The 24,286-nt window shown below is 42.3% G+C and overlaps 1 protein-coding gene across 1 annotated transcript; it reads right to left on the reverse strand.

Moving 5' to 3' along the window:
- Positions 1 to 7,306: 7,306 nt before the first annotated feature.
- SERPINB5 (serpin peptidase inhibitor, clade B (ovalbumin), member 5) lies at positions 7,307 to 22,230 on the reverse strand. Its single transcript, XM_009696882.1, has 7 exons — positions 22,096 to 22,230; positions 16,253 to 16,427; positions 13,513 to 13,650; positions 12,344 to 12,461; positions 10,796 to 10,938; positions 9,019 to 9,186; positions 7,307 to 7,699 (listed from the first exon to the last, which is right to left on the reverse strand). Exons 2-7 carry the CDS (start codon positions 16,424 to 16,426, stop codon positions 7,307 to 7,309), a joined length of 1,134 nt encoding a protein of 377 aa, XP_009695184.1. The 5' UTR covers position 16,427; positions 22,096 to 22,230.
- Between the last annotated feature and the right edge of the window lie 2,056 nt (positions 22,231 to 24,286).

The raw sequence follows: 24,286 nt of genomic DNA on the forward strand, positions 1-24,286 counted from the left end.
CCACCCCACCCTGCAGGGAGAGGACTGACTGCCAAGCGTGGAGGGAAAGCCCAGGAGCTGGGAACAGGTTTTAAAAGCAAGTGCCTAGCGTACCAAGGTGGCTGCTCCTTTAGGAAAAGCAGCAGGCTGTCCTCAGGGAGACGTCCAGGTGCAAACACTATGGCCAACTCCATGGTTTTGTGAGTGGGAACTACTTAGGGAACTACCCTGGAAACCCAAAGCAAGGAAGGGGAGGTGTGGGCTGGTGGAGGAACTTTCTTACTGCAGAATGAAAGGATTTAGAGAGCTTGCTTAATCTAAATTGGGGTGGGCACGCATGCATGAATGATTCCATAAAGCCATGTGTGTCATCTGTGTAATGATTCAATCAGTGAGAGTTTTGGGGTTACTGCGAGGACAGTGGAGTTTGGAGAACACCTACATAGTGGACAAAAAACGGTAATGTTACTTTTAAAAGATCTTGGAGTGGTAAGGAGAGAAGATGCAAGATCAAAAGAAGTATTCCAGGAAGATCATAGCTGCTGTTCTGCACTAGCCAAAGCGTCTGCACTGAACATTAGCAATAGTGCAGAGACAGCAAGCAGGGTTGGGGCTTTACAGCTGATGAAGGGAGATGCTTTGCATCATGGTTCAGTAGCTTGTAACATAGTCCGGCAGATGGAAATTGCTGGTGCTGTTATATGTGAGCAAGAAGCTACCCAGGAAAAGAGCTTCCTTCAGAAGGAACCACTGCATACAAGAGACCTTGTAAAGATGACAGACTTCTTCCATGGCTGTGTGAAATGAAGAACGCTCCTTTTCTATAAGTATTCATGATCTGTTCTCCCTTTACAGTTTGTTGTAGATAAAACCAAGACAAAAACTCTCAAAGAAAAAAAACCTGTGCTCAAAGCTATCATAATTAACAGGTGTGTTAGATTATATTACGCAGTCAGGAGGAGGAGACAGTAAATAAGGTGGGGAGGGTAAGAGGGCTGTAGCCTTGTTTTTAAGGTAATTCTGTATTTAATACAAGGTAAGCAAGAAGGAACCTGTTTTCCCTGATGCCACATGATAATTCCTATTGCATGTTTTACTTATTCAATCTGCCTCCCATTAAGGTGCTTTAATGCACATTCATTTCTCACAGACAAAGGAACACAGAATTTGTAGAAATTACATGTATCTATCCTAGAAAAGGACCACATGCCAGATAGTACTGTCTCCTCACATGGAAAAATCTATGATTGGTAGAAGTGACTTTCTTATTTTTCATGACCATTTATACAAAAAGACTTTTCCAAGTGAGTGACTTTTGGAGTGAAAGGGACAAACAGCACATGAGAAAAATGACATTTCCTACAACACAAAATTGTTGTAATCATCCCTAAGTGACACAAAACTTTTCTGAAGTAACATGCTTTAAATTCAAACCCAATATATTTCAGTACAAAATAACTTTTCAAGGGAAATGTTACCAAGTTGATTTTCCGAACAACTTAGCTTCTCAGGCTGCTACTTTTATGCCAGAAAGGATTTTTTCTGACTGCTTTTATTATTTTGCATCAGTACCTGCAGTATCTTTTCTACCTTTTTCTAGGCCAATTATTCCTGCATAAACAGACATGGATGTACATTGACCTGTTACGGACCGTACAGTGGCAAATTATTTATTATGCCTGCGTGCAGCTGCTTAGGCTTCTCAGCAAGCTTTTAAACATCATTGCCAAACCCAAGCGCGTTGATAGCGAAGACTAGCATCCTCTCTAACAAAACAAAATCTGAATACCACTCCACTCTTCATATTTTATATAGTCATCGTTTAAGAACATAAACAATCCCCTGGCAGCAGGGATCAAAGTACAGGGGAAACACCTAAGTATCCAGTCAAAGAATTGCATGTCCTTTCTCTCGTCTAAAAGCTGAGTAAAGAAGGGAAATTAACCTGTCTCTCCCACTTTGTGGGTGAGTTTGTCCAGGTCATCAGCACCATCACTTCTTGTGAAGACCATTTTTACCAGAGTGGGTAGAAGTGCTCTGAAAGAGCCTGCCATTCAGCCTTTCTGGAGCTATAGGCAGAAAAGCATCTGCTTTCTGGTATAAGCACTGAGCTGATCAGTCCTGTGGCAACTAGAGCTTTCTGGATGTGCAGAGAGGTCCTGGGGAAATTTCAGATTCAAAAGTCTGTGAAATTTAGGCAAGAATCTTTAGATTCACAGCTTTGGACATGTCTTCCTAAATTCCCCATCTATGTCCCATTGAAGACCAGCCCCCTTTGTGTGAGCTCTTGAGTCATTTGAATTTTAACAGCGTGTTTTGCTGCCTGCAGCCTGTAAAGGCATCTCCCTATCTGTCCCATCTGTAAACATGATGTTTACTTTACCAATCTGTAGACCTCTTTGGATCTGCCAAAAAAAAAATCACAAGTTATTTTTGGAAAAAAAAAAAAAAAGAAAGAAAAAATAATTGTTTACCTTCTTGCCCAAAGAGGTTAAATGAAGAACACAACAGCTGAGCTCTGGAGCACGTTCTTGTGAATACTGTATTACAAACATCTCCCACTCTCTTGTGGGAAAGTTCAGCCTCTCAAACAATTGTTGACAGCAGCATGTTGCAATTTAATGCAAATGCCATGAAGTTTCCTGCAGAAGACTTCTATATCTATACCTGTATCTAGCAATACGCTAGTAATATTTCTCTCAAAGCTGCCGAACAAGTTTGTCAGGCAATATCTGCTGACAGCATCTCTTAATTGCAATGCCAAGTCACTCTCAACTGCAAACCTGGGTATTAACCCTGGAGATCCATGGCTGTACTGCTATGCACAGTCCCTTTCAAATTTGGTGGGGTCTGGCCTGGACACAGAGGTGTGCAGGGTTCATGCCAGGATTCAGAGAAGCCTTGTTTGGAGCTGAGCTTGCTTGCAGAGATAGAACAAATGAATGGGAAATGCATGAGCTTTATGTTGCCTACAGTCATCTATCTCTCTTAGGTAAGGAGTCAGCTTTATGCATATGGAAGGAGCTTAATTAGAGAGGGGAAAAAGTATTTCCTTGAACTGTAACAGGAATCTCCAGCCAGGGGGTATTCTTTTAAATCATTGGAGTTAAGAATAACAGAAGGCCAAGAGTGGTTGATCACACAGGTTATGTCTCCAGCACAAAATCAGATGGAAGTAAAGAGATGGGAAGCATGGAGCTGCACCAGCACAGTGTTTGATCTCCCCTAATCAGCACCACTGAGCTCAGGTGCAATACTGGGTTATGGCAGCTGGTCTCAGGGGTCAAAATTAAGTCCTCTAGGGTTGTATGTGGCTTTGCAAAGCTGAAAATTTTCTGTCTTCCCTTTCTCACCTCTTCTTTCTTCCTACAAATCATAAAAACAGCTTTGGATTCATAGGATATTTGAGGGATCAGACATGGTGAGGAGAGAAAGGAGGGAAGAGGAAGAAGGCCTCCCAGCCCCATCTTGCCCTTCCCACACCTCCTTTCTAGTGCTGAAGCTGGGCCACCCTCTTCCTCAGGCGCAGCTCCCACCAGCTTTGCTGTTCCCTGCTCCTCTACCAAGGTCTCAACCAAGTGTCCCAGTGCCCATCCGAAAAGAGGGATTTGTAAACAATGGGAGGATACAATGATAGAATGAATGGTCTTGTTATCCCTATTCTTTTCCTCACTTTTTTGCTTCCATTTGCCATTCAGTTCTTCCTTCCTGCATGTTTCTGTAGTGTTCCTCAGTCTTCCTCCTCGGTTCTTTCTGTCTCTTTATCTGTTTGGGGTTTTTTTTGTTTATTTCTGCACATTGCCTTACCATGTATCTTTTCTTCTTCTGCTTTTATGAGTCCTAGCCTCTTTTCAGTGACAATCTAAGTATTTTTGAGTGTCTTTCGAGATTTTCCTTCTTCCAGTCTCTGTGCTTTCTCCCTCTCTCCTGCATTAACCTAATTCCTCCACTGATTTATTTTACTTGCTCTGTACATATATTCCCTCAGAACTTCCTTGACATCAGTTTAACTGCGTTGCCTCAGGAAATGTCAATGTATGTGCCAATTGTGCCTTTTCTAGGCCCTTAGGATAGTATATTCAGGGTTCAAAACTGTACTGCTTTTCCAGTGGGGCCAATGGGCTCTAGGTAGCATTTTTCAAGATTCAAAACCAAACTGCTCTTCCCCACAAACAACTTTTGTTACCAGAAGACATTAAGATGTATCCCTTCTCTTCTACAAAATGCTGGCAGCAAGGAGTGGGCAATGACTGTGCAGCTGAGCAAGTGGTGAGATGACTAGATACACAATACTGCAATTTGCAACTGCCTGCAATAGCTAGCCACGGCTTGCTTTCTTCCATCAGGGCCGTCACCCATCACTGGAAATGCTCTGTTGAAAGGTGAGGTGGAGCAGCTGGGCGACCTGAGCAAGTCCTCAGCTATGTTCACTTTCTTCGTCATAACCAACACCTTTCAGCACGTAAGTGTTCCTATAGACAGGCTCCCACACATGTTTTCCCATGTCCTCCCATGCAATTTCTTGCCCAAGGCCCAGAGGCCAGCACGGGTGGAACCAAACAATAGATCGTAACAGTGTTTCTCGCACCAGCAGGAGCCTTGCTGATACTTCTCCCTCACATGCTGTAAGATGGATAGGTTTCATACTGGGACTGGTCGAGAGAAGAGGCAGAAGTGAAAAATGAAGCTGAGAATGAACCTAGATTTTCATGGGCAAGCCGCCCTGTTTATAAATGACCAAGAAATGGGTTTGCCTTCTGTAGAGTAAGACAGCTTTGTATCTCCAACATCTGCTTGCCTTGCATAGGCTGGGATACCTGGGCATGAGTCAGGAGGTGGAGAAAGACGGGCCCCACTCTGAGGCGGTGTTTCTCTCTGCTTTCGTGGGATAACCCTTCCTGGCAAAGCTATCACAAGGAACTCTCTGAGAAGACATGCTTACGTGAATTTGTGTGGATGTGCTAAATGCTCTGAGCAACATTTAAACTGAGTATGAGCTCCACTGAATGAAGACTGGCTCCCAGACTGCAATGTTTTCAGAACCCGAAAAAGCTGAGAGAGTGATGTCTGAACTTTTCTCCTTCAGGACATCTCATCCAGGTAGAAAAAGAGGGATGGGGCAATCTGCCAGAGGTTTTCAGCAGTCTAGCAGACCAGCATAGATGTAGCAATAAGTGTGATATGGCCTGCTGGACAACTGGAACTACCCAACGAAGAGTCAGTGCCCAAACGCAAAGTGTACAGACTAGTCCATCTTGCCTATGTACGGACTGCCTGTGTAGCTGCTTAGTCAGTTGTCAACTGCAAGTGCAACGCCCGGACTGACCTCCTACAGGAGAACCAGTAGAAACCACAGTGACAACAGCTCTGGATAACTCTGACCCCAGCCTCCAAAACAGATCAGACAATGACAAGGTGTATAAAACATTTCCCAGTCATTCCGCTATCACTGAAGTTATTGAGCTGGTAAAGATATTTGCAGGCCATTCCTTCTCAGACAGGATGGGCTGCAAAGTAATTTTTATATTTTGCATTCTTCTTCTGACTCCTATACATGTATCAGGACACCTGATGCATATCAGCAAAGACCCCCAGAGGTCTGCAGGGTCTCACCTCTCGTTGGTTTTGGTGGAGGTTAGTCCCCTCAGTACCTTCAAAGACATGGGCCAGTGACTCCAGTTAACCCTCTGGTATTAAAATGTGTTAGAGTCCATTAAAGGTCCACAGAGGGAAGGAAAGTGGTAAAACCACTGAATCATTCTGACTAAAGCCTTCTCATGGGTTGGCAAGGTCAAGAATCAAAACAGAACTCCTGTCTCCAAAATCACAATAACAACCGTGCTGTTCTCTGATGTTAGAAGATAAGTATGCATATTATGGGTTGCATGTTCCCATTTAGAAATCTCTTTCCAGTTTCTTTCCGACCTGAAGCACCAAGCGGAATTCTCAAGTAAAATGCTCCCATTTTTTGAGGATACGTAACTGAATTCTCTGTATATTGTGACCAGCTAGTAACATAGTCCTTACTGGGAACTATCATCATGTGGTCCAGAAGGGCAATCGAGACATTGATTTAGTTTTTTTATTTTGACTTTGTGACCTAAGTGAATCTGTTCATTTCCATTCCTGTCATTTATTGGAGGTGAAGAGTGAACACACAAGAGTGAACACACAGATTGACACTGGAGGTATTGCAGACATTTGACACAGGTTTTATAGTGCTTTATTCTGAATAGTAATTAGGTAAACCAGTACTGAACATATGCAGCAGACAGTCTTTAGATAGAAATGAAATCTGATTACCATGATATCATATGGAATTTGGAGACTGGTAATTACAATGTTAATCTCACTCAAGTTGAAGTCCTTATTTCTTTCTCATGCCTCAGACATTATGCAATTATATGGAGTCTCCTTAATGCTGAATCCAGAACTAGAAATGGCAGATAATCTGTATGTCAAAAGCGTGGCACTTCCAGTATTAATGCAACTGTTTTCTATCCTAGAATTGCATAACATTCTTTTTCTCAGGATACATACAACAGGGCTCCTCGTAGCTGCAGTGAACTGGTCCCATCTTCCATGTCTGAAGGGCACTGAGTCAAAAAAATCCCACGCAGCACAGTCCAACTTCCCCAATCTAGGAACTAACGTAGCTCACACTGAAGAGACTTCTGGGTATACATTTTGTCACCATGATTCTTGCCTCTTGCATTTATAGGTCTCTGTGCAGCTGCTGTTTCACACATGCAAACTCTGATGCTGGCCTGAATTGTCTAGCTACGCTCCAGAACATGGGCACTGTTTCACTGGGCATTGGCAGGGTCTGGTAGGGCACTCTGGACCACCAGAGTGTAGCCAGGTACAAGGGGAGGGCTATCACCCCACATGTCCACATTTTCCCCTTCTAGGCAGTAGGAATCCACAGAGCGTGGGTCATGAGGGAGAGTGGTTTGGCTAGGGAGCCGGAATGCAGCTCTTCCTCCCAGAGCCCTTTCCAATTCCTGGTCTATCTAAAACAGGCTTTCAGTTCACTTTGTTTCGGGAAAAAGATGTCACAGAGGTACAAAATACAGTTGCTACTGAGGCTGGGATACTTCTCAGTAAAATACGATGTGTTCTTCACAGTGGGAATCCTTCAACTTAAGGGGATGAAACATAAGGAGATAAACTAGTTCTGCTGCATATGTAGAGTACATTGTATTACCCAGCTGATATATGAAACTCTTAGATTTCCTTTCAAAAGTGATAGTCAGGATGCCAAGCTTTACAGGAACATGCACCACCATAAATGTAATTGTGCTTTTTCGTAATGAACACACCCTGCTTAAGGGGAACAGAATCGGCCTGAAAGAATCACGTTGCGAGTTTTGTTATGCCTAAACAAAAAGATAAATGGATGGTCAGCTTTAAATTCGTCTTTGTGTTGCAGAATCCGATATCCTGGTACCTCTCGGGACTCGCCACCTTGTTCATTTACTTCCAAAGAGACTTTATGGATGATCTTTGACAAAACCACACCTTTTGTCTCACACATCTCAGAGAAATCTGATGTGCTCTCATTGAAGACATTTTTCATTCCCAAGCTTTCCAGAATTGGCTTCAGGTCATAATCACCTTCCATGCTAAACTTTGGAAGAAATACATTCACTTTGGTGTTGGCCATCATGCTGGGATTGGTCCACTGTAATAATGTCTCAGGGGTGAGTGCCTTTTCCAGCTGAAGACATAAAGGAACAACAGAAATTAATGAGCAGTCCAAGGAAAGACAGGAAAAAAAAAGACCATTCCTGAACTTCCAACTCTTATCAAGCCCCCAAAAAATAAAGTCCAAAAGGAAACCTTTGCTTCTGAATTCACAGCAGTAGCATTCAGGATTAACATACTCTCAGTTATATTGATGCAAGTATGATTTAATCCAGCGTCTCGAGCAACTCCACTGTATGTGCGTGTTCTGACTATTAGCCCCTTACAAGCTTTTGATAAGCAATCACCTCAACAACCCTATGAAGGGACCTGAGAAAGACAGTCTCTACCCAGGCTACACCCAGCTGACTGGCAGATCCAAAAGTCTTGATTCCTGACCCTACAGAGTAATGAAATTGCTGGTATTTGGGAAAGAAAAATACTCCAAATCCAGAGCCTGATCTCAATCAAATATGCAGCTGTTTGAGCAATTTTTTTAAAACTGGGAAGTGAGGAGGCAGAATCTGGGGCCACAACAAATTGGTATCAGGAAAGGCCTCACTTGCATATTAAGATATGTGTGTTCTGTAATTTACTGCTACATATAAAAGTACCTTACAGTTGCAAAGGCAGATTCCTTCTGCCTTTAAAATTATGGTCAGTTGCAACAAATTAGAAAGGAGACTTGTGTGATCATCTATCTCTTAATCCTTAAATTTTGAAGAGAGGCAAAAATATGCTCTATAATTTTCATAGAGAAATGACATAAGAAATGTTTGTTCTCTAGGAAATGCCTTACTCATTTTCAAATTTATGTGCAATTGTAATAAAAAATGGCTCATTTTCAGGCACCTCTGCTCAAAATTAAAACTTAGAGAAGTGTAAGACCTTAGTAAAATAAATCAGATACATGTCAACTGAAAAAATGAGTTCACCAGAGTGAATAATTTCAGCACTACTGAATACCCAGTAAGTATGACTTTAAGCAGTTTACTATAGCAAGAACAAAAATCTTAAGATGAAAATTATTTTCGGGCTCCAGATTTTCAAATTGATGCAGATTCCTAAAGCGCATCATGGGCACCTTCTGCACTTTACACTGTTTCCTGAGCATATCCCATCTAAAACAAAGCCTTGTTCACAGCCTCACCCATGGCCACAGTGGAAGCAATGATGTCACAAATACGAGATCAGGAACAGAGAGGTAGAATGAGAAGGTAAATTCACAGGAAACTTACTTTTTATTTCCTTCTATATAGCACTTAAATAACAAAAACCTTCCATAAGCATATGGCATTATAAGCAGGCTGTTTCCAAGGGAAGCACCATACCAATTCTATTTGTTCCTCTCACCTGCTCCAAGCCAGTGGTCTCATCTTCAATTTCTTTGGGCAACAGAATGAGCATGCTTATATGTTTGTTAAGGCATGGAAGCTCAAGGATGGCAACATTTAATTCTTTTACATAGCCCAGGCAAAAAGTAGCTTCCAGATTCATCATTTGCACTGGTTTAGTTTCAGTCTGCAAAACACGGAGGAAACAACTTAGCATTCCTTTTAATTCACAGGTAAAGTAAGATGGTGAGAGAGGAAAGTTTGTAAGCTTTGGAAGCAGTACATTAAGTTACCTTCAGAAAATTTGGTGGCTTTCATAGGTAATGAAACCAGTTGTAAGAGACCCTGTTGGCTTTTTACAGTAGGCAACTTTCCAAAGAAAAGTGGAATGGAATTAATAAAATAGCAACATAATTGGGGATGTGCCTTAAAAGAAAAATTTTCTTAGTATTGGTGGGCCTTCATGCCTGTTTCACTGAGTCCTATAAACTATACAGTCTACAGGGCATTGTAATGCCAGTAAGTGTCAAGCACTGAGCACATCTCAACAGTGAAGGTCAAGCTGTTCATAAGAGTAATTGATATTTTAGTTCAGGAGCTGAAACAGAATAAGAAGAAATTTCAGGCTTACCTAAAGCCCTATGTCTTTGCTTTTCATGACTGAAACAAAATGAAACAAAACTCTTTATTTCATAGGGAAGATTTACAAACTGTTCTGTTCACCTGGAAACTCACTTAAAATTCAAATTCAGTAGAAAAATATTACTTTAGGGAAAAAAAACTTGACATGCTTCACTCTAAAATTTTAGTGTTGATTGTATAATTTTAAAAACATTTTTAGCTGAAACTGTCAGCTGATGTGGTAATTTATGAACAATTTCAGTGAACCTGAAACTCCAACTTTTCTCATGCACTTCTATATACATGTGCATGTATGTATGTATATATTTGGAGTATAATCTCTTTGTCTCACAAATGTTGCGCAGTTTTATATCTTTGTTTAAAGCTGACTGTCTGATCACAATATTCATCACTGGTCACAGATTCCTGAAGGCAACAGCCATAGGTGTTGCACTCACTTGGACCTCTTGGCTAAGCAGGGCTGACATGCAGAGGGCTGCAGTCCTGAGCCTGACTGGAAAGAGGAAGATTGATGGGGTGCCATTCCTGAAGAGGAAGGCACAGTGCCAGGCACCTAAGGGCTACACTCAGAGACCTCACAGCTGTAGATGTTTCACTAGCTCTGTGACCACGAGAAACGCAATGTTTTGTGCTGCTGGTTTTGGGATGTGGCTTCTGGTACAGGCTGCCATCTCTTGGAAGAAGCTACCCATGATACATTGAGTCACCATCAGAGAATTTGGTGGCTTTCGTATGTAATGAAACCAGCTGTAAGAGACCCTGTTGGCTTTTTACAGTAGGCAGCTTTCCAAAGAAAAGTGGAAAGGAATTCTACTTAATAAAATAGCAACATATTGGAGATGTGCATCTCCTTGTAGGCAGTGGTTGCTTCTGATCACTTGTACTCAGGTCCTGTTGTCTATACTAACAGGAGAGTCTGTTTTCACACTGGGCCTTTGAAAGATGGATGTGAAAGCACCAGCAAAGTTTTAAAACAACACGATGAGCAAACTGATTTAGGGATCTTTGCAACAGCATGTAAGTTTAGATAGAGTCTAAGAATGCCATGGTAATAATAAACATTTCTCATTTTCTCATTGGGATTTCCTTAGCGCAAAGTTTGCATTTTCTTGAGTGGAAACAGTAGTCTTTTTCTTTTTTTTTCCACAACATACCTTGTTGATTTTAAAAGGACATTCTTTGATCTCTGCCTCTGGGAACTTCTTCATCCAGTTTGTGACAAAATAAGCTGCATTAACTAGGAGGATCTGAGTCTGGTCACTGACACTATCCTCATTCAAAATATTCTCCATTTTGCCTGTGAACAGGTTTAAGAGGGTTGTTAATACAACAATACATTATCAGTACATTGATTGCTTCAACTGAATATGGAAATGTTTCACCGAATTAGAAAAATTGTGTCCTGCACCTCACAGATAAAAGACTTTAATTCTAATGGAAAATTTCAAAAAGAAGCACTTACTTAAAATTGAAGCTTAATTTTTGAAATGGCATTTGGGATCAAGGCAGATCTTCCAAATGACACATTTTCTTGGCTTATATAGCATGGGATCAAAAATATGTCTACTGCTTTTGCTCATTACCTTAAAGAAGGTACTGAATTTTCAGTGAAATTTAACAGGTGTAAGCAGAAAAGCATTTGTCATTTGGAGAGCAAGACCTGAAGGGAAGCTCCAGATTAGCAGCTACTAATTTCTAGATGGATACATGAGAATAAAATAACCAGAATAACAAAAAATGCTGCTCTGATGACAGTTCATAACCAAATACTGCCACAGACTTCAGAAAGAATATGGAAATGTTGTCGTCCCCCCTCACTCTGTTCTAGACCTGTACAAGCACTGCCATAAAAGACACTGAATTCAGAGCACTGGGGAGGCAAGTCCTGCCTTCATGCACGAATTGCACAGGCAGGGCAAAGTGCTTCCACCTCTGCCAGCCTGGGAAGGACCAGACTCATGCACCCATGGTTTCATATTTGTACTCCACGATGGCAACAGGCAGCAAGCGACCCCAGAGGTACCTCTGCACAGGCTGCAAACAGGCTCCATTATGGGTGCTGCATGCTCACATGGGCCAGGGCCAGACCTCTGCCCCCACAGATTGGGCAGGCTCTGCCCAGGGACTCTCACGGTCATCGATGTGCACCTCCTGTGACTCGGCCCAGTGGCTGGTGGCTCAGCGGCACTGCGGGAAAAGTGCCCACAGCCCCATTTCCACAGGAAGGCAAATAAGAGACACGCATCTGCTTGTGGCACCCTTGCTGGTAAAAGCAGCTTAGCTGAGCTGAGCTATTAAGAGCCTGAAATTCAGAGTCCAACAAGTATTTCCCATTACAATAAAACTTCTAAATGAAACCAGGGCCTGTGTTCGATGTATTGATGTCAGATGTTTGTGAAGCTCCGCAGCCTGGAGCTTTCATTCTCTCAAACTGTCCTGCTGCAATCAAATATGAGCAGCTTTCCCCACGGCTAATGCAAGGTCAGCCTCACATTTCCATCTCCAGAAATGCTGCAGTAGTAAAGTTAGTGATTTCAAAACAGGCTGATGTCGCTAATTCTCATGAATCCAAATAGTAGGTCTAGTCCCATTGCTTTCACTATGTATTTACTTCTAAAAGCATTAATAAAGAGGTATCATGAGGACAAAGATCTCTTTCTCCAAAGAGGCAAATAGCATCTGCAAGGTTAAGCTGTACTCACCATCAGTTAGCTCTGAAAGAGACTGGTTGATCTTCTGTCGGGTTTCCTCAGTCTTTTCTTTGAACTCCACTAATTCCAGTTCAGATGGAAAAGGCCTCTTTGTGGAGTTGACAAAGTCCTGAAAGACACAGGGCACCAAAGTCTTCCTTGGTTAAATGCCATCCACTCAATGGCTCTTTACAGAACCTGCAACATCAGCATCCCAAGCTTCACCATGGGAGAGCTGGGGAGTTTATTATGATGGACAGCTATTAAATAACAGCAGGTGACAACCAGGACGCACAGCTGCATTCGGCATATCACTCCCAAGGTTGTCTTCAGTCCAGTAGCGTTACATCAGCAGCTAAAGTAACTTTGGTATTGCGGGAGTGACCATGTTGCCAGAGTTTGAAAGGATAAAACAGCCCTCAGTCCAGGCCTGTGTAAGAGAGAGGACTGAGATAAAGGCCACCAGTTGCTCACATCATGTCTGTCCTCACCAGATGAGACATTTATTGCTGTGGATGGGTATTGGCCTTTGCCGTAGCAGAGGCTGAACAGCAGGCAATCTGAATATAGCATCATTTAAGCATGTAGAGTTTTCTGAAACATCATTCTTAGGCTGATGTTCTCCTTGCTTGGGGCCCTATTCAAAGGCAACTTTGGGGAAAAAAAAACCCACAACATTTTTCTCAGTTATTTGCAAAGTCCACAAGTTATAAGGTGAAACACCACCTTCTTCACTTGTGTTGTTTCAATAGCCAGGCTTCTGCCTCCTCAAACAGATTAGTAAAACTACAGCTTATGCAGTAATTACTCGGGTGTGTGCACTGGACATACACTTGCACTGTCAAATTTTTTTAAAACTCCTTTTTGCTCATACTTAGAATGCAAAGACCTTGATGTGGTATAGAAGTTATGTTGCATTCAAAACATACTGAGCTAATGACCTAAAGCATATTAATGAAAGGATTAAAAGTGTTGTAATAGTTGGGTAGCCTGGCCTCAAGCACCGCACTCATCCATCCTCCTACAAACTTTTATGGCAGTAGAGAATATTACACTGTTCTAGTCAAGTAACAGCCAAAAGGGAGAGAATCTATTTTAAATAACATTGCAGTCTGACACCATAACCCGTCAACATGCTGGCCAAGCAATTCATAGCACCAGGGCTTTTCTGCAGTACTTACTGTGGTAGGATTAACAGACTTGTCTACAAAGAGCCGTTTGACCATTTTCAGTGCAAAGAAAGAGCTGAGTTTGGAAACATCTGAAGTTACTGTTTGAAACCCGAAAGAAACATCTTTGACATCTTGCAAATGGAGTACCTGTTAAATGAACATAATAAAATACTAAGCATCTTTTTTATTATTATTACCTAAACTTTCCTAACAGCTTAGCAAAAAATAATGCTCATTTGTGACCAGAGCTCTGGCTTTTCATATTTAAGCTAACAACACAGCGTCTCGCTGTTGTTACTCAAAAATCATTTATTTATTTAACATCCTGACATAAATCTAAAAATCTGATCCTACCAGAACTTTAACCAAACGCATTTCTTTCCTGTGAGCAGTCCAAAGAAATCAATAGAGCTGTTCATGCTGGTGATGTGGCTTAGTCAATTAAAACTCTGTATGGAGTCATAACGTTTTCACCAAACTTACATTCCTGTTCAAAAAACTGGAGCTTTTAAGCCAGATAAATGAGGGTCCCAGTTAGCCCCCTTTCTAGAAGTGGGCTACACCTTTAAAAATGCTTAACAGATCATCAAGTTTTCTGATTGCTGTGACTGATACGTGACATCACATGATATCTCAGCAAAAATTGATCAGATAAGTCTGTCTGTTTTGTTAGACAAAGTATGAGCTGGAGGTAGGGCTGCTGACCGACACATGGCCACCTCCCAGCTCCCGGGAATGACAAGCCCAGTTCTAGGAAGTGCTGGGGTGACCTAAAACTCGCTGCTTTTAGGCACTAGAGGTGAGAGGTTACTGCTGGTTTTGTTTGAAAATAACCCTGTAAATATGAATTGAACTTCTAACGCCTGCTTATTACAGGGTCTTTGATGGTGAGTGTTTCATTACAGGCAGCCTGCCCAACCCTCCTCACCCATCTCAAATTCCCGCATGAGGCACAGCAGGCACTCGCAACCTTCTTTTCCCTTTGTCCCTCCCTCCCACTCTTTCTCCCTGAAGACATCATATCTTCACAGACATGCCAAATTGCGGCTCTGCCTTAGCCACCCCTCTGGGTCCTCCCCTCTGCCTGCTCAGTGGGAGCAGAAGGAAATAAGCTCCTGAGGACACAGCACCAGCAGAGCTCTCATAGCCAAACTCCACGGTCATTTCCTCAGAAACAACCTTCTCAACTTATTTCCTTTTCCTCCAACAGTTTTTATTTCTTAGCATGTTAAGTGCAGAAAGCTTCTGTGCCTGGAAACTACATCTGGGGAGAAAGCTACGCTACCGCAACTTCTCCACCTGGGAGAGCTTTTGGCACAAGTTTGTTAACTCATATTCCAGAGTAAGATTGCCAACCTGGCTCCTTCCGTATCCAGTATTTAAAACCCAAGCACAAACTCAGGGGCAGGCAGAAGCTAGAATAGACATGGAAAATAGGAGGTATTGCATTTAAAAACATACCAAGTTCTCCTTAGTATCTGTAGTCAGCACTTTTTATATATCACTTGAGAAATATGAAACATAAATGTTCTTGTGTAACAGAGCTCCATTTGTGGATGTGTACGTTAACTTACTATGGGATGGTTCAGAGCAAATTGCACACACAAGTGAAAACAAAATTAAGCGCAGGTTAATATTTTGAACTCTCCCATTAGAAAGACAATTCTTTAATTTTGACATGGTGAGGAAGCTGCAGGGTGTGATTTAAATTTTTTAAAAAAACAAAAAACCTAGAGTTAATTTTTAATCTTTTTTTCAAAACAATGCTGTTTGTTTGGAAAAATGTGCAATGCCTAGAAGATCTTCATGGATATATTGCTGTGCAGCTCTGCAAATAGTGCAAGACTCATTGTACCCTGTGGCATGAGTTGGGGCACAGGAGATTGTGCTCGGGGTACCTTCAGTGAACGAGGAAGTGCAGGGAGGAATTCCCAAAGGAGGGAAAATATATTCAAATATACAGAACATCCCTCAGAGCCAGGTGATAATCAGCATATAAATGCATACTGAATTTGCTTCTCATCCACCTTTAGGTAACTGCAGAAAGCGTGGCTACCCTCACTGGGATAAAAAGGAGCTACGCCAATCTCTGCTCGCACAGAGGCAGCAGAAGAGGCTGCCAGGCTACCTCCCTGCACAGCAGAGTGAGCTTGATAAACTGATTGCATCATGACTGCCATGCTGCATCATGGTGTTGGAAACCCCTTAAACATCATGAGCTGCTTGTAAGGAGAAACATCGTTGAAGTTGTGCCGCCTTCTGCTGCATCCACCTCCTCTCAGCAGTATTGCAGGAGAAAGACGAAATGTCAGTGACATGGCTGCTAAGCCCACTTGCTGCTGACAGATAGTGGTAAAATTATTTCCAATTCTATAAAGCTTAGGCATTCTTGAATAATGAAAAAAAACCAATTATCCAGAAAATGCAGTGATCTTGACTGTGACTTACAGCCAGAATCAACACCACACTAAAAGGAGACAAGGCTTTAATGCAACTGTTGAGGAGTCTGCCATGTCCCCTTCCACCTTGTACATGCTTAAGAAACTTTTTCTTTATGCCAGATGTTCAACGTCTTTTGCTGTGTGGGGCCATGGAGTGTGGAACCACTCAGGACTTTCAGGTGGGTGGTTTGCAGCCTGGCTTACAAGGGAACCAGACATCCAGCAGAATTTTAACAACAATAAATAAGAAAGCCACCTCCGACAGCCATATAATTTTGCAGCCATAGAACAGGATGCTGACAGCTTACCTGTTTCATTTGGTCTGCAGTATCACCTTTCGTAGCTTTATATGCCAGAGCCAGAGACGTTGAGGTACACAGTGGGGAAAAAATAATATTGGCTGTTTTGTCCTTCTCACACAGTTTTTTGAACATATCAACTGCAAAAGCAGTGTTCGCTAGTTGCAGAGCGTCCATTGTCATCCTGAAACAGAAAAGGGAAAAGAGAGATGGATGACTCAGAGTTAATTCTGGCTCCTGCTGTGGTGGGGCTGGGTCAGAGCACTGAAGGAGGCTGGATACCAGTATGGGGACTGGGAAGCTTGAACCTTCAGGGAGAGGAGACCCTCGACCAAGCCCACTCAGCTTCAGAGCACACTGGCAGCTCCTGAGGAGGAGGGAAGCTCTCATCCACGTCCAACCAAGGAAATGGGAGTGGTTCAGCAATGGCCATCATCTTCAAGTGACAGCTGGCAATGCCATGTGTTACATGGAGCCACTATTACCAGAAGCACTTGGGAAAATATGCGTAGGTCAGGGTGACCCACGCATATTGAATCAAATTGGATCATGTATGAATTTAATCTGTTTTTAATTGATACTCTTAAAATGTGCCAACTTATAAGGTACTTCGCCTATGCTCTGGGCTCTCCTGGCTCTCAGACAGGCCTTTCATAGTCTCATAATCTTTCCTGGCTCTTGCTTCATGGCTAATTGTTCATTAAAGCTTTAGCTTTGGTACATGTCCTTCCTCTAAGGGATGATTCCCCATTCTCCCCAGCCTTGCTAGAAGTCTCCAGAAAGCTGTCTGGTCCTATAGGTTGAGATTGTCCTAGAAACTTAAAGGAGGCCTCCCAAATAAATACTGCTGTATGCCCACTCATCACTTACACTGTTTTAACTGCAAATATTTTCCTAGCTGTTCTTAATAACTGCAATTGCCACAGGGCTGTTAGATGATCTGTGCAGTCAGGAATGGGAAGGGTGGTGCCCGAGGGACAGTTGCTGTAGTCCCCGCTCTCGAAAAGCCTATTCCCATCCTCCAGACTGCTTTCACATACCTGATATTGCACTTTGGTGTAAGCACGATTGCGTAGATTCAAGCTAACAAGGGTGAATCACAGAATTTCAGTCAATAGCGCAAGTCTGGCTTTAGACCAGCAAGCACAAAGACAACGACCCCTTTGGCATAGTGAATTTGACACTACTCTGCACCCAATATCATGTACCCCTAAAAAAAAGGTGATCTGTTAAAATTGGTGTTAAACAGCTCCATCAAAGCTGTTGAGAGAGACAGAAGGGAAATGGAAAAGATTAAAATTGGGAGAGGCTTCGAAAGGCATAAGATTTCACACAGAACTTAAAAGGTGTCTCCAGCATTTGCTCTCTCCAGGAAAAAAGACAAAATAGTGGAATAAATATAGTGTGGAGGGGTGATTTTAAAAGGTGTGTTCTTATCCAGACACATACCTATCTACATTTACTTTTCAGGCTCTGATACTGAAGACTTAGGCGTCCTATTCTATCCTATTATGAAAAGGAAAGTTATCTATTTCTTATATTGGTAGGAAGCTGGCTAATCTTTTGAGAAACACCTTAAGGACAGGGATTTCTCTCCAGTAACTGACTACTTAATACTGAAGTCTTAAACATTTACTTACCTAGTTCATATCACTCACATCCTAGCCAGGAAAGATCTCACTAGGTGAGAGCAGAAAAGTATAAGATAGAAAGGGGAAGAGGTCTCCAGCAAGGTACCTTTCTTGACCGTTCACACTCATCCCAGTTTGGAAAGGCATTTTGAATTACAATAATCTCCTATTTGAGTGCCTGTGTCATACTGCCCCAACTTAGCTGAACATCTGACACCATCGTACAGAGATGCTATGGAGCAGTTGTGGTGCTTGACAGCAGTGAATGACTTCCAAATAATCTGTGGTATTTATACATTTTTATGAGAGTAAGAGAACGGGTGCATAATTTGCCTGTGACACGGTAGAGAAAACACTTTGATTTACTTGTAAGGCCTGTTTGATCACAGAAGGCCTTTTACAAAATAAATGTCTTTATTTTTATTTTAATTAACTTATACATGTTCTTGGATCTATTTGGTACGGCAACTGTTTTACTTGGCAACTGGTTTGTTTTCGGCTAAAAGATGCTGTATAAAAGGTTACTGAAATGCATTGCACAATCTAATTAAGTAAAAAAAAAAAAAGGAGATTGGCATAAACCCAAGGCTTTTTAAATCCATGTTTCAAAAGCACACCTAACCACCACCGCACTGTTGGCATTAGCAACAAACTGTTTGCTAACAATTCCCCTCCCACTGGAAAAAAAAAAAAGAGAATTTGTTTCGAAGAGGGGAAACATTAAATATGTATCACTGAAGAAAGTTATCTCCACATAAAAATGTAGACGAGTATGCTCTGCAGCATCTAGAGGCCAGAACCCTGAATTCAGAATGGGTCTGGCTGGACTTGTCCCTCTTCTAGTAGCCTGGCATTGCCCAGCAGCTGCTTGGTAAAGCCAGATTATCCATGTGAGACCCCATTTTACAGTGTCAGCAGGCACCAAGCTGACATCAGAGTGAGGTTCAGGAAACACATCTCAGAGATCTTATGGGTGTAAAGGAGCCAGCCCAGCACTGCAACCATCTATCTCATTTACGTAGTCACAATTTCTCATGCATGAAAGCAACTAATTACCAGAAAAGTCAAGTTTGCCAGGAACCATGGGCTTAGTACCCACCTTAAAGGAGGAGAGCTTTGGACAGAACAGTGGCAAAAGAAAGTTAAAACGAAGTTGAAGGACGGTGACTGCTGATGAGGGAGTAACTTGGAACAACACGGGCAAAGGAGCAAATGTAAAATCATCCTTTAAAATGCCTCTCTGCAGTTGCTCATCCCAGACGTCCACCTTTGTGCCTGTGCATGTCTTAAACTCCCTTGCATAGGCTACTTATCTTATCTTCCTCATTAACTCAACCATTAATCTTCCCCATTAACTCAACCATTCACACACGAACACACAATACATATGTACACTTTGCCTCCTTCTCTCTCTGTCTCTGCGCCCCTCCCTCCAGCTAAAATTTGAAGATTTGGGGCAAGTACCAACTTCCCAGGTATTTCTTACTGAGGAGCTGGTGGAAAATTACCCAGGGAACCAAGAATGTGTCATTCAACATCCACCACCCTCAAAAAGATAAACAATATGAAGAATCTCACAATGCAGAATGGGGCATTCAGTTCACCTGAAAAAAAATCTTATTTGCTAGTGGGGTAGCATATCACTCCTTAGTGCTGACTGGCCTGATATTATTCTATTTAGGCCTCTGGATCTTCCTTACAGGCTAAGAATGAATATGCAAACATAACTGCTTAAAAATACTTCTTGTTCCTTTCTGGCTTAATATTGCAAATCCTATGCTGTCATTCTAACATTAGCATTTTCAGCTATATTGGCGAACCTGTGGTGATTTAAAGATGTGTATGTGCTACCTGCGTTTCACTTCCTTGGGTTGCAAGAGATTCAGAGTAAGAAAATAGAATACGGAATTTTGCAAAATTGAATGAAACTCTTCTTCCTTATGCCAGTGAAAAGCTGCACCATGGCTTAAAAACTCTTCTTTTCTGATCTCATTGCTAACTCTGATACTGTTCGTGTTGGACCATTTTCGACAAAGTTCTGATGTTCCTTTTCAGTGTGGAAAACAGGAGGTATTTCGTGGTGAACCTTTTACCTTTTGTTCATCTAGTAACTGCTGATACTCTCAAAACTTCTTTTGTGCGGAGTGTAACGATTTCTGGCAGTAGTAAAGCTCTCCACTCTTATAATTTCTTTCTTTTAGCACTACTATTGAAATATGCCCATTCTGGGCATTTTGTTGGGAAAAAAGCTCAGTTTCATCCTTAACCTTGAATGATGGGCTGGATAGCAAAGAATAACCTCTATTTGACCATCTTTTTCAACTGCACCTGGTCAGTCTGGGTTTTATGCTCCATTTATTAATAATGTATGATGACATTCATATTCTTGGAAAAAATTTTACTATGTTAAATATTACAAAATCTTAAATCTCATTAAAGCCATGAGCGTCCCAAGCCTTGTGAGTCCATTACAGCAATTTCCAGTCAAGTGAGAAGGGTTGAGGCTCCCATCAGAGGAAAGCCCATTAGCTGCCCATTAGCGGTCTTAGAAATCAGAGGCAGCTCCTGAGTCAGTAATCACAGGGAACCCTCAAACAGGGAGGAGTCAGAAAATTGAAAATGAAATTTTAAGAAGGCCTGCTGCATGGATGTTTGCTGAGTCCCTCCTTTCCCGAGAGAGCGGTATGTCAGCATTTCCAGACAGGCCTGCGGCACTCGGGCATCTTCTAAGCACAGGCAGCCTGTGATCCACCCAGCTTTGCTTAAAACTGTGACTCTGCCACAGCGTTATAGAAACGCTTTCAGATACAGAAGGGAGCTGAAAGGCTACTGAACCAGTTTAGAAAAACCTGATTTAAACTTGTTTATTGGTATAAGACACCATTTTTGCTTAGTCACTCTTGAATGCAACAACAACAACAAAACAAAACAAAAAAACAACAGAGAGGCTTTGTTTACTATCTGCTTACTAAAAGAAAAGCTAAATATAGCTTATCTTTTAAAAATATAATCAGGAGAATAGCAATGTCTGTGTGGAAATGTCTGACAAGTCAAGTTAGTTATATGGTAGGGATAATCTGATAAAGCAGAACAAGTATTTCTTTTATTCTTGTCTCGGTTAAGCAGTCCTTCCAGGAGAAGACATCTGTGGCAGATAAAGAGTGACAGTGCCGGCCATCCAGTGATGAGGGGATGTATTGGGTTTATAGCTCAGGAGCTGTGAGTGCTAGCGCTGTAGTCTCTCCAGTTTAAACAAACTTCCACCAAGAGGATAAATTACACGAAACAACTCACGCATATGTTTCATGAGTGAGGCGTTAATATTTGAAACTAGCTCAAGCATTTAACATGACCGCACTTCAGCTCTTACTCTGCAAACACAAAATATAAAGGAAATAAAACACTTCTGTGATTCATTCTTACTTCTACACAAATGACAACTCTCCACCTGGCAGAGTACCTGGCTATGGAACAAGGACACAATTTCCTCTGAACAGACATTTCTTTGAGGAACACAAGACATCAGACTGATGTGGGATCACAGCGTCTCGTGCGGTTGGGGAAAAAGCACCATCAGCAATATAGCAGGGAAGGTCACACCAGGAAGGAAAGAGAGAAATGAGCCACCACAATATGCTTTGTTATACCTTAACAGCCAGTGATTTCTCCAAACTAAATGATCACACTGAAAAGAAATTGGTAATTACCGGACCTAAGTTCCTGCCCTTCACTTTAAACAAGTGCAGATTAGTCACTTGATTAATAACTCAAAGCAAACAGAGCAGAGCGTACACAACTGCAGAAAATGAGAGGAATATTCCTCTGTAATAGAGGCTTACAAACAGTCTAAATCCTACTTTGACACATGGCGCATTTTCATGGCATCATACACAGCCTGCTGCTTCTGATATGGGGAAAGCCATTTGCAATAAACCACCATATTTTAATCATTTCTAATGCCCTGCCAGATCCTAGTCACCACTTCCAATGAATCTTTTCAGGGGGGAGAAATACAGCATAGCAAATGCAGCAATTTTGGGATGAAACCCAAATGTTGTAGTTTGGGAAGGCTTTTTTTCTCCTTTAATTCCACATGATATCTTTTCGTACAAATTTCCTTATCCCACTCCCTCCATGTGTTTATGTTTCACAACTGAGATTTGTTAACTATTAGTTAGGCATTAATTAAAGTATCCGAGGAAGAAAAAAATATGTACTTACTTTGCAAGGCTGTAATCCTGGTAAACGAATCAATGAAATGGGTACAGCACGAAGAACTAGCCACCCGTGGTGAGACCTTGCTGAGCAGAAGACTCTATTAGCTTGCCTGCTCATTGACACCACTCCCACTTTCCCAACCTTAATTTGTGCACATACACACACACTCCCTCTCACTCTCGCTTTCTTTTTTTTTTTTTTTAACCCCTTATTCATTCTTCATAGCAACTCCTACATTGGAGGAGCAAAATGATTCACACCAGAGTTGTCTTTGCCTGCCCAGCTATTGAAGACAACAACAAGCTCCGGCAGGAAAGAGCAGCCTTTGTGCGTTGCCTTCAGCAAGCACAGTACAAAAGGCACCAGACAAGAATGAACGAAGACTACGAAGGAGAGAATACAGGAGTGGATGAGCAATTAAAAGACCTTCTGAGCAAAACCAGTACTCCAAGTTACATTGGAATTGCCGCTATTTGCAGAAAAATTGTAATTGCGAATAAGACACCCAGGAAGACAACCAAAACGTGTAGGAGTGCATGGCTGGGCACTTTACATCTGTACATGCATTAAGACAGTGTCTTAACTCCGTCTTTGTAAGGGGCATATGTGTGTAAAAGCCCAAGGCCAGACTGGAGTTAACCGTCAAGGAAAAATATCTGCCCTTCTTGTTGCTGTAAAGCAAGAGATCCTCCCACAGGCAGCCAAGTCCTCTGCAGGGGAGCAGCTGCCCTGCTGCTGGCTGTCCCCAGAGGTGGGAGAGGAACAGAAAGTCCCATCCCTTCACCCTTCGCTGGCTTCATGTCATACAGTCCATGTTACTACTGATGAAGACGACAGGGTGGGAGAAGAAAATGAGAGGGAGAGGTGATGGTGCAGCCCATCAGGTCTATTTTTATTTGAAAGATGTACGCAGTCCTTAGCAAGGAAGAGGTGGCCTACGCCTGCTCCACATCATTCCCTGGTGGAGCATCCGAGCCACCCACAGCGGGGAACACCAGCAAATACTCCCTGGGAGGCCATGGCTACACTTGAGTTCCCATGAGGAAGCGGTGCACAGGTACAGCTCAGGTTCACACCTCAGTAACCCCAGGTGCCTCTGCATGCTTTTAGACTGCAAAAGGTAAATGCAAGACAATTGAGTTCGCTTTCAGCTCTGCAGTGCTGGCATGTCTAGCTGCCCAAATGAAAGGGCCAGGAAACCAAAGGATGTGTTTCTCCAGACATGGTGCCTCCTTGCTGACAGTGGGAACTGGGGAGCTGTTATCTCCTTCTGGAATGACATGTTCCTGTGCTGCTTTGAGCATAAATCACACTGCGCCACGGCACCCTGATCAGGTCCTACCCATGTTTCCTTCCAAAAGGCTCCTAACCTCTTATTACCCAAAGGAAATTATATTTTACTTTCTGCTGTGATGCAGATGGGGTTCACCTTCCATCATTACCAGAGAGCAAATTTAAAATTCATATGCTTTGCCATAAGTGAATTCATAACAAAGACAGGGTGTGGATATGTTTAAGCAATTAAAATAAGATACAGGCCAGCTGGCTAAACTGTGCCATCTGGGCCATCATTGTTATGTATCTGATTATGAGTTCTGTATGAGAAATTTTGATGAAGATCCACAATAATGTTGGCTGCCAGACTCTTCTCAGATGTCTGCAGGTAATCTAAAGCCAAACATTGCCATCTCTGCAGGAGCAAACATTCCTTCAGACCCAGGTCTACCAAGTATGGTCACTGTGAAGTGGCTCAAGAGCTTCTGGATAAGGGAGGTGGACAACAGCCAGACTGCCCTAACAGAGACAGCACAACTCACCAGCTCCATTTCCTTGCTAGTGATAGGTGGGAAATGCAGATCTAAGTAGGTGCATCAGTTTCTTTTAAAGGCTGGACAGTGAAAAAGGGAAAGGACTCTACATTGCCAAGCTGGAGGTGGTAAACATCACTTACCCTCCACTAGACAACTGCTCTGCGATAGCTGAGGTCTGGCACTACGGAGCTGTACAGAATGCTTCAGCCCAACCTAGTTACTGCTGAGAAATTAATTATTTCTGGTCATGGTGCCCTGAAACTAATAATCACTGCTGCAACTGTGATGCTTCAAATGAAGGAGTCTCTACCGGCACTGGTAACTGAGCGGCTCAGAGGGCAGTCCTGCATCCCCTGAGAATGGGTATTTTGGGCTCATTTGCT

Source organism: Cariama cristata, unplaced genomic scaffold (assembly GCF_000690535.1).
Source record: "Cariama cristata isolate BGI_N322 unplaced genomic scaffold, ASM69053v1 scaffold9583, whole genome shotgun sequence".
Taxonomy (NCBI): Eukaryota; Metazoa; Chordata; class Aves; order Cariamiformes; family Cariamidae; genus Cariama; species Cariama cristata.